General features: G+C 43.5%; 1 protein-coding gene across 2 annotated transcripts in view; it reads right to left on the bottom strand.

Annotated features, from left to right (window-relative positions):
- Window positions 1–2,222: 2,222 nt before the first annotated feature.
- IGF2BP2 (insulin like growth factor 2 mRNA binding protein 2) overlaps window positions 2,223–10,834 on the bottom strand; it is a 60,675-nt gene continuing 52,063 nt past the window's right edge. For both annotated transcript variants that reach the window (XM_083616294.1, XM_083616295.1), the window contains 5 exons: window positions 8,408–8,524; window positions 6,544–6,618; window positions 5,047–5,178; window positions 4,644–4,757; window positions 2,223–3,835 (listed from right to left, as the gene is read on the bottom strand). In XM_083616294.1, coding sequence (XP_083472420.1) covers window positions 3,740–3,835; window positions 4,644–4,757; window positions 5,047–5,178; window positions 6,544–6,618; window positions 8,408–8,524 — 534 coding nt within the window. In that variant the 3' untranslated portion in view covers window positions 2,223–3,739. The remainder of the gene's footprint in view (window positions 3,836–4,643; window positions 4,758–5,046; window positions 5,179–6,543; window positions 6,619–8,407; window positions 8,525–10,834) is intronic.

Below are 10,834 nucleotides of genomic sequence, written 5' to 3'. Positions count from 1 at the left end.
TCTCAATTTGAATCTTTTCATCTGATACTGTACTTCATCTGGAAAAGTTTTGAGGTAGTAGTGCTAAGGTTAAAGGAATAACGTTAATAGGTGAATGGGTAGAATTCATATATTTTCTTTCAAACATAAGCAGAACCATAATTTAATGGGTAAGAGAAAACAGCTCTACTAACTTTCTTTCTACAGTGTCTGCATGTCTTTAGTAGGCGGAAGCACATGTTGCATTCTGGTGAGGAGGAAAAGGAAGTGTTCACTAGCATTGCAAGCTGAATGTTAGCAAGTTGTGGTCTGACTACAGAGCACACACAGAAAACCAAACCGAAAGAAATCTAATATCCCACTTCTTTGCTATATTCATTATCTGCTTGTCAATCAGTACAGAAAGAAAAACTAACTCTGGGTTTTAATGTTGTGCAGGCATAGGAAAACTCCAGCTCTCCAGATGTTTTGGAACTACAGTTCCCCGTCATCCCTAGCTAACAGGACCAGTGGTCAGGGATAATGGGAGTTGTAGTCCCAAAACATCTGGAGGGCCGGAGTTTGCCTATCCCTGATGTTGTGGAATGGGAAGAGTGGAAGGAAATTGCAGTGGGCAGGAGACTATTGTGAGGTGATTGTGGGACAACTGGTCTGTGCCTAGTTCAAGTTTGAAGGAACCTTTCTCCCCCCCCCCCAATACTGCAATTCCCCTCTCGACTCATAATGATGTTTTTTAGTGCTTTGACCAATTATTCTTGGAGGCTCATTTTATTTAACACTTTTGCAGATGGCAGTTGTGCCAGTACCATTCTGGAAATTGCTCAGCCCAGTTTTGGCTAGTTATATCAAGTATTGTGCACTTCTGGGTAAGAGTCCTTTATGAATAACTGCATATGCAGCTATTTTGCTGTGTACAAGAGATTTGGTGATGGCTTCCCAATGTATGCCCATTATTGGAACGTAAGTGACATGGGAACATATGAAAGCTACCTACATACTAAGCACGACAAGGCAGAGCATCCTGTGTTGTAGAATATAGTGGCTAAATACAGGTGGCCTGTTAATTTGTAAGCCTTCCTTTCCTTTAAACAGATGCCTCCATGCACTACTTGTCTGTAGTTTAATTCAGAGAAGGGAAAGCTGCAACACTTCAAGTCTGGTGAAAGGTGCTTTGGTTCCTCCCCTGAAATATGCCTAGAATTGAATTAGTGGTGGCTTAAACGTAAGTTTTGCAGCCTGAATTTATGTTTACAAATACAGTATTTATTTAGCACTTTAAGTGCTCGGTGTACTTGCATGCATTCCCAATAATCCTTACACCACAGTAAGGCTACTCGAGTCTTTGTATCCTTGCATCTCTTAAAACCACTGGGAGGCCATGCCTTAGATGTCAGCCCTTTACACACTTACCTGGGACTAAGTCCCATCAAAGTCAGATTGTATAGGATCTCTACCACACAAGCATTTGAAATACAGGCGTCACCAGCTGTGGGGTAAGCACTCTTTTTTTCTTTTTCTTTTAATCTGACACCACCACCAATAAGCCAAAGCATGTGGAATTTTCACAAGTGGGCTTTTCCATCCACTTCCATAGGGCTTCCTTCTCTCTCCCCGCCCCCCCCCCCCAATGTTGGGCCTCCCATCTTGTGCAAGAAGCTGCATATGGGAGCTGATGCTATAGGACAGGTTATATTTAGAGCACAATTGCCTACTGTTAGTTGGCACATAAATATGTAGCTATTATGCTACAAAAATAATCGGTTAATCCTGTAAGAGATTAGCCTCTTTTGTAAACTGCTTGTTTTAGCATATGTTAATCTTTTCTATCACAGTAAGAAACAAGATGTTGTGTTTGTTTGGCCACTAGCTTGTGCTGGTCCAATCCTGTTTTTGAGTGTGTGTGTGTATGTGTCTAATATTCTTCTTCTAAGCTGGTTTGTTAAAAGTTTTCGCCTATGTGGAAAGCTAATGAAAAATGATTGCAACCTATTTTCTAAGTCCATAGTGACAAGTTAACTCAAATGATACTTTTGAAGGGTCACTGCAATTCAAATGAGTTTGAAAGTCACCCAGGTACTTCTACAAAGCGCAGCCCTTGTTTCTGCTTCCACCCATTGACCTCACAAGACTGCACAGGATCCCCTCGTTAAGGCCAGGGAGGAAGTAGATTAGGGGAGAGTGCTAGCATACCACCCACTTTCCTATTTTCCTTTTTCTGTTAAATAAAACTACTGAGGTCAGGCTCTTGTTAGCTGGATATATTTTGTTTTTCACAGAACACTGTTTGAAGTAGAGAAACTGGCATTGCAGTCTGTTGGTACAATGGTATGTTCACAGAAACCAGTATAACATCCATCTGTTAGCACAGAAAACTCTAACCGTGTGTGTAACCTGTCAAACTCAGGAGTTCTGCTCCAGTGTCTCTTGCACTTCTATCCTTTATTATTATTATGTTCCAAGGCCATTTGCTCTCATCTAGCAGAAGAAGAATACAGAATAGTCATCATGCAGAATGATGCTTTCTTCCACCTGGCAGCTGTCTTTTGCCTAAATTTATTTCCAACTCATTTTTATTAAAAAAATAAAAAAATGCTCCAACTCTCAGTTTTACAAGGCATACAAAATCTCAAAAAGGGACACACAAGAGCAAGGTGCTGAGGTATGAAAACACCTGAGGTAGTTTGTTTGTTTTTCTTTTCTTTTTTTTGAAAAAAAGTTGCAATTTTCATGCCCTGGGCCAACACCATCTTGTCAATCCCATTAAAAAAACCCACTTCCCAAAGTATTGGTGGCAGCATCCTCCATGCAAAATGTACCAAGTGTGCTCTGTTTTCCTGCAAGCTGGGTGAAGGTTCCCCTCCACCCCTTTTAGGAAGCCTAGGTATAACTGAAGCTTGGCATTTTGATAAGCAAAGTGGAAGTTGTGGCTGGGTGGTTCTTTTTGCATCTATGATGTGTTTACTTGGAGCACTGCATTGTCTGGTGGTACAAAAGGAGAGAGTGTATGCAAAAACCAGTTTGAGATCTATGAAGCAAAGAGAAGATCATATGAGCTGGAGAAAAGAAATGCATAGAGATTCCTCTGCTAACGAGACGGTATCCCTTCCGTTGGCACATACAGGCAGCAACCCAATATGGCATGGAGCTGCCACTGGTCTTCCTAAAGTCCTTCTAAATGTTGTTCACTTTGGATTACCAGAGCAAAATTTAAGTGGAATTCCAAAGTCCTCCATGCTACTTTCTGATAGAAATTCAAAATGGACTAGCTTCTTTCCTTTTTAATCTAGAAAAGCCTGCTTTTTCTAAAAACAAAATGCGACTGTTTAAAAAAAAGAAATTAAAGACTGGAGTTAGTTTAGTTAGCTATATTAATTCTAAAATATATTAATGCTGTCCTGTACAGCAGCCCATGCACTGTGTGGGGGAAAAATGCTTTCCTAGTATGTACACACATGTACAGAAATTATTCTGAATGGGTTTGTCTGCAAAAAATGTTTGCCTATGTTAGTCCAACTAAAGGGATAGCGTTTTACTGTTAGACAGACTCCATGTGGGCTGTGGTGTGAGGGAAGCAGTTCCCTGCTGGCTGAAGCCCAACCCCCTCCCACTCCCTGTGTACTGAAAGTCCTCTGCAGAGCCCCAGCTTCTTGGGCAGACTCCAATGCCTCCAGATAGTCTTTGGTTTGCTCCCTGGTCTGGTTATTCTGTCAGGTGTTGGAAGGGCTACATTCATCGGTTGTTGTTGGCTAGCCTTGGAGCCTCATTTGCTGCGCTGCGAGGCAGGGGCTCCCTGAGGGTGTTTCTGTTCCTGCTGTTTCACCTGCTGGACAATTTCCCTGATCTTGCGCTGTGCAGTCTACATGGGGAGAAAAGAATAATTATCATTAATAGAAAAAGAACAGGCAATCTCGGTATAGCTAGTGGTCAGGAAATGCAGCGAGCCGTCTCCCCAAAACGAAAGACCCAGGTGAGGGTCCTCTGTGGTACCCTTGGTAAGTACAGTGGTACCTCAGGTTACATACGCTTCAGGTTACAGACTCCGCTAAACCAGAAATAGTACTTCAGGTTAAGAACTTTGTTTCAGGATGAGAACAGAAATCGGGCTCCGGCGGCGCAGCAGCAGCAGGAGGCCCCATTAGCTAAAGTGGTGCTTCAGGTTAAGAACAGTTTCAGGTTAAGTACGGACCTCCGGAACGAATTAAGTACTTAACCTGAGGTACCACTGTATTCCACTATCTTCAGCTGAGCTAACATAAACAACTGTGACTTATGTGAAAGCCCTGCTAAGGGCAGCTTAGATGAAATTATTTCAGTAGCAGTTGTATTCTCTATATTCAGCCAGCCTGACACAAACATGCTTTCATGTTCTGAAAAGTGTTGCGTATAATATAGAGCGCTTTCAAAGCTGGAAGAAGCACTTGTTTTTCCTTCAAAAGCTGCTAAGTAGTACTCGTTAAGTACCAGAGAATTACAGTTTCCCCATTTTAGGACCCATGTGCTATATTTGTCCCTTAACAACTATGAATGTAAATCAATGACATGTACATGCACATTGACTACACATTTCCATAACTTCCATGTAGCTTCAAGGCTGTCATTTCATTAACTTGTTAACATTTTCATAACTATGCTATTGTTGAATAAGCCATTATAAAATACTTCACCTGACTGGCAAAGAAGTGACCAATGATTTTGACGACGACTTCCTCATTTTCATCAGGTGTTTGGTCACGGGGTACAATTACTTCTGCACTAGTTAAGTTCTGTAGTTCATTCACCTGCAACAGCACAGAAAAAAATCGGATTGGAACTGCGAAAAGGTTAATGGCATAATCAGTAGGCGGAGCAAACGTGATTAGATGTTCATGCCACTCCTGCCCTGTGTATCTACTCAAGCAATCCAATCTAATAAGCGTCACCTCTCGTTTTGCTTTTAAGTATCAAGACTTGTCGCTTGGCATTCAACAGAGGAGTGCTCATTTGGGGGGTGAGGTCAAGCTGTTGGACGGTTGCAACCCCACAGATTTTTCTACCTCCCATGACCCCAGTAGCAGCAGCCCCACGTACCGTTTTGCCACCTTTTCCTATCACACGACCTGCTGTGGAGGAAGGCACCTTAATGTGGGCTTCAAGCTTCACTTCTTCTTTCGGATTGAAAAAGTTTTCTTCTTTCAGTTTCCCAAATATTCGTCCTTGGGCCTGGGATCAAGAAAATAAAAAAGACCAGCTGCTGAATTTCCCAGAGTCTATAATCTGTGGTTATAAAGGTAATGTACACTCTAAAAGAACTCACTTTCTCTTTCCAAAGAACAAGGTTCCTGACTAGGAGCTACATGAAAAGTCTCAAACCACTTGTCCTATCAGGACCATGGCCTCTTGCCTGCTGTTCTCCCAGATGGTGTGCAAAAATGAATGTAGCTACAATGGCACAAGCAGTCCTGTCCTGCTGCACCTAAAATCCAGCCCTAGAAACCAGGACAGACACATACCAGCTTCTCTACCCTTATTGCAGGGTTAAAAACCCTACCTCCATCAAACAGCCTTTTGCGTCCTAGATCTGTGTTCTTAAAAGAGCATGGCAGCTCTTAGACACTACAAATAACAGGGTTAGATTCTAATGGTAGCACAAGGCCATGTGTTGTCCTCTTCTGTTGGGCTGCAGCTGTTCTGCTCAAACAGCTGACTTAAGAGTCAAAGCATAAATATGTGCATACTTTAGCACAATAGGACCTTCATCTAATGGCACTCTATAGGAGCTGCCCATATATGAATTTCGCAGGGGGTGATGATGAGGCACAAAGTGAGTCTAATCTTCCAGTAGCCTCCTGAACTGAAATGATGAGAGCTAGCGCATACTTTGTCGTGTCAAAAGATTATATTTCGGGGCAAGGGGAGGGAAAAACAATAGTTTGCTTTTAAAACACTAATATATGTTCTTTATATCAGGGCCAGTAACAGTTGTAAAGTTCTGCAAGTTTTAAGATGCAGCGGGGCAGGTAGCATTCTCCAGTTGGAATTCAAAGTTTCTTTCACACATCACTGTTTCTGTTACCCCTTAACAGGACTATTTCCCCAAGTTTTAGAGAAAGTAAAATCCCCTCCAGCCCAACCTCTCCTTTTGTACTGCATTTCTAATTATAGCACCATGAACATACAGGGGTGCTCAGGCAACTATTTTGGAACTAGCCGATTTAAGATTTGATCCTATGCACACTTACTGGAAAGTAAGCCCCAAAGTGGTCTAACTTCTGGGGAAACAGTACCCTGTGATTATTGGATGACACTGTCAAGTTTGAAACAATTGCTGGAAATGGAGAAATATGTAAGGGAAGGCTGGTGGGTGTGGGTATGTGGTGCTGAAAGCTAAGAATGTGGGGCTGTATGACTCTACTGCTCTCCATATTTCGGGTTAGCAGCAACAGCAGAACTCTACTGGCAGGCTGCTTTAGTTGGGGCTGGCCACTCTTGCCTTCTTGGACAGCTGCTTCCCTCATGTTTTCAGCAGCTGACACAAGCAGGCCCTGATGCCTTGCACTTCATGACACAAGATTGCTACGTACTGACCTTGAATTGTGCTTCTGGAGGCCCAGTGATGATCACCATCCTTTCGCTGGCATCTGGACTCTCAGCTGGTGCAATCTGCAAGTCACAGAGAACATAGCACAGTGCAGCAAATTTGTCCCAGTGGCATTGGCCCTTTGCCCTCCATCAATAGCCCTGGTGCAGAGGTTTTGCAACAAGCCCTAGATTACAAGATCCACTTAAAAAGCTTCCAGACTAAAAACAGATACTGCACATGAACTCTGGGCTCCACAATACCAAAGGCTTGCTAGCTCGGCTCTTTAATTATTGTGATACGGTAGACTAGTTTACATTCACCTCTGGGTTCTTGAAAGCACCTAGCTTAAAGGTAATGCTGCACCACATTTTGAGCAGGCTTTGATTTTTGGTAAGAGTTTCAGTGCCAGAGTTGTTGAAACTTCTGTTGAAAAATTGCATTTCTCTCTCTGCAGCACGACTCCCCCCCTTGCTTACAGCAGGCAATGGGGAGGCATGTTGCAGATTGTGTTGCCTGTGCCCCCTTCAAGTAGTAAAGGTAAAGGGACCCCTGACCATTAGGTCCAGTTGTGACAGACTCTAGGGTTGCGGTGCTCATCTCGCTTTATTGGTCGAGGGAGCCAGCGTACAGCTTCCGGGTCATGTGGCCAGCATGACTGAGCTGCTTCTGGCGAACCAGAGCAGTGCACAGAAACGCCGTTTACCTTCCCGCCAGAGTGGTACCTATTTACTTGCACTTTGACGTGCTTTCAAACTGCTAGGTTGGCAGGAGCTGGGACCGAACAACGGGAGCTCACCCCGTCGCAGGGATTCGAACCGCCAACCTTCTGATCGGCAAGTCCTAGGCTCTGTGATTTAACCCACAGCGCCACCTGCGTCCCTTCTTCAAGTAGTAGTCTGCACTTTAAAAAAAGAGGAGAAAATGATCCACTGCACAACCTACACGCCTCCCTCCATCTTATCAGATGCTTTACCACTGTTTGCACATAACCCAAGAAACCACTGGAACGGGGAAGTGGGAGACAACACCACTATGAAGAGTGTAAAAGGTTGCATATTACACGCACACACCCCACTTTGGCTCAGTGCTAGTATCAGGAATGAGCTGCAGGAGCACTTCCATGTCTAAAACCTGAAACATACATGAGAGGCAGCCTCTGATAGTACAGAAACAAGGAGTAGTGTTGGAGCCTAGCGTATACCCAGATAGTTTGTGCAGTAGTTTGGATATATCACAGACTGCCACCTAAAAATACAAGCCCCAATAGGCAATGATTCATATGAGCTTTCCCCAATTGGCTATGTATAACCCAAACTTGACTTGCTCATGTCATGCAGGGCTGGTCAGGCCCACTCAATCATCAGCAAGCCCCAAGAGTAACGAGTCAGTCTCCACTAATGAGTCATTTCCCAAATATATCAGCTGTCCTGGGTGTGCAGCCAGCTGTCTTTTCTAAACCGATAACTGGTTTCTGAGGAGCTGTCCATAGCCAAGATATGCGGCTGGGCACCTCTCCTGTTGATACATGTTCTCTCTCCCCTTATCCAATGGGGCTTCTTTTGTTTGCAGACACACCAGTTGCTGATGGCAATTCGTTTCAACCAGATTTTTGGAATGCTATCTTGAATTCTTTGGAGGAAGAATGGAATATGAATGCAATTAAGAAAAACTGATGGAGAGGTGGTAGAACACTTAATGGCAGCGCTCGTGTCGCAGGAAGGTCTTAACACACAACTGCTCCTGGCAGTATTGGCCGTGTATTTAAGAAATCAGAGCTGGAGGCAGGCAGAGTTCTGTAGCACTTGGCTTCTGAGCTGGAGTGAGAGGCAATGCAGGAAAGGGCAAGGGGAGGGTGGCTGGGCTTCTTACCTTGATTGAGGCACCTGCAAATCTTGCCAGCTGCTTAATGTGTTGGCCCTTCTTCCCGATAATTGCACCCACTGCCTGTGTTGGGATGAACAAGTTCACCACCTCTTGCTCTGGCAACTGTGGACAGCAAAGGAATATGAAATGCATATCGGGAAGAAAAACGAAGCATTCCCACCTGTATCGCTTTCCCAAGGTGGGGAGCAGCAAGCAAGCAAGGAAGCAAGCAAGCCCTGGCTCATGTCAGACGACAGACAAAATCCACCCCAGCAGTTTAATGACAAGCACTCCTCAAGGAAATCTCAGACGGAAGGAGGAAAGGAGAATGCAAGGAAGAGTTAAAGCAGAGAGCTATCACCAGGGACTGGGAGTTAAATACAGTGAGCACCATGCAAATCAAACTATTCAGACAACTGAAGACCTACTGAAATCTACTGGATTTACAGTGCAAACCTATACACGCCTACTGAGGAGCAGGTCTCATCAAGTTCAATGGGGCAAACAAAACCAGGGAGAGCAATCTGGTCAAAGCAAATGATGGGAGTATTAAGTGTGTGTGTGTTGCTGTCTGCTGCTATGACAAAGAGTTTTGGCAAAGCCAACGAAATCCAGCCAAAACGATGGTCATGGTGTGGTGTCATCGTATCTTCTCTCAATCGACTGCCCCTCTTTCAACATACAAGGGCGTCGTACCCCTTTGCTTGTTGATATATACTGCAATGGTACAAAAAGAAATAAAACAATTGCTTTCTATTTCCACTTGAGTCTCAGTAACAAGACGTCTGTGAGCCAAGAACCAACACAGGTTGCCTATCTGAATGAGACAATGCTTTATGTCTAAGGGGATTCCTGGACTAGGGAAATTTAGTTAAGTATTTTCTTATCTAAGTACCAGTACTTGTTTTGCCAGAATGTGCTTAATTAATGTGTACTAAATTATCTCTTGGCACGAAGTCACAAAACATGACTTTATGCCAATGCTGCAGGCAGCTACAGAACAATGATTCAACTGGAATTTCAACTAAGATTCTCCCAGGCTACAACCAAGTAAGTACCCTCTGCAGACCACAAAGCCTGGAGAGGAATCAGTTTTTCTTCTCCTTTCTGACATTTTTAAAAAAGTAAAAACAGTACCTTAAAGTAGGCATTTAGAGGTTGAAATTGTAAGTTCAAGTACCCTTTACAAATTCCTCGTGAATCAAAATGCAAGGAAACTGTAGATCAATTTCATGCTATATAAACTTTAAAAGCTATTCTACAGTCTTGTATATTGTGCTAGCTTACAACTTAGGTTCCATTCAACTGACATGTCCCCTTGCCCTCTCAGTTCCAAACCTTCCACAGTATGTAGACTGTGAAACAGTCACATATGACATTCTTTTGGAAACAACAGAAGAAAGCAGGGAAGTTATAGGGACTGTTTGATTGCACACTTAAACATGCATTTTGCTGCTGTTTATGTATGTGCAAGGACCACTTCTTATTCTTTCTACACACACAGAAGTGCATGCCCAGGATGGGGCAGCCAGCAAAGAATCGCTCGCAGGAATAAATGGCTGAACCTGTTTTCAGGCCAAGAAGTAGGGAGAGAGCCAAACTTTGTTTTAAAAAAGAAAGACATAGGAACAGAAAAAAGAAAAAGGAGGTGACTTATTGGAGAGCATTAGTACTGATTGCTTTCTCCCTGTGATCCAGAATGGGTTTATCCGAATCCTGTTACCTGAATCCTGCTAGAAAAGAAGTGGAATGCCAGCCTCCAAAATATCAAAGCATCCACTTTAGGCGGGAGGCTAAAATTAATCCAGGAATGCTAATAAGCAACTCCATCAGGATCATACTTCATTTACCTTTCTTGCTCCTCCAACCTTACTGCTCTACAATTTGATGGAATGAAGAACTGAACGCAGAGTGCTAGTAGGCTTGGCTTCTTAACCCCAGACACATTTTTTTTGTTCGTGTGAGCAATACCCACACTGCCTCACCTTTCTAGGGTGAAAGGCCCCTGGCACAGCACCATCAGAAAGAGAATGCAAGCTGCACAAGAAAGCACAAGAGTAGAGCAGAAAAGGAAGAACCAGGCACTGTAGGGTTCATGGATGAATATTGTCAAGGACTGTTTGAATATCATCTCCTAGGATAGGAAAATCTAGCATACGGAACAAAGCAAGCAAGGCTAAGGCTTATTAGCATATCCACCTTTTGATGGATTGGGGCTGCAACCTTTAATGGCTCCGTAACATTAGGCTAAGGTGCTCGTGGCACAAAGATCTACTTTCTGCATAGCTATGGAATGACAAAGCCCTTATCCATGAAGGTGTCCTGCTATTTGGAATGGGTCACAGCTTAATTGTAGAGTACATGCTTTCTATTCAAACACTCCCAGACCCAATCCCTGGCATCTCCAGTTAAGAAGATTGCAGGTGGGACAGT

Source organism: Podarcis filfolensis, assembly GCF_964270895.1.
Source record: "Podarcis filfolensis genome assembly, chromosome: 5".
Classification (NCBI taxonomy): Eukaryota; Metazoa; Chordata; class Lepidosauria; order Squamata; family Lacertidae; genus Podarcis; species Podarcis filfolensis.
Note: the sequence above shows the minus strand (reverse complement) of the source record. Positions and strands in the feature narration are given on the sequence as shown.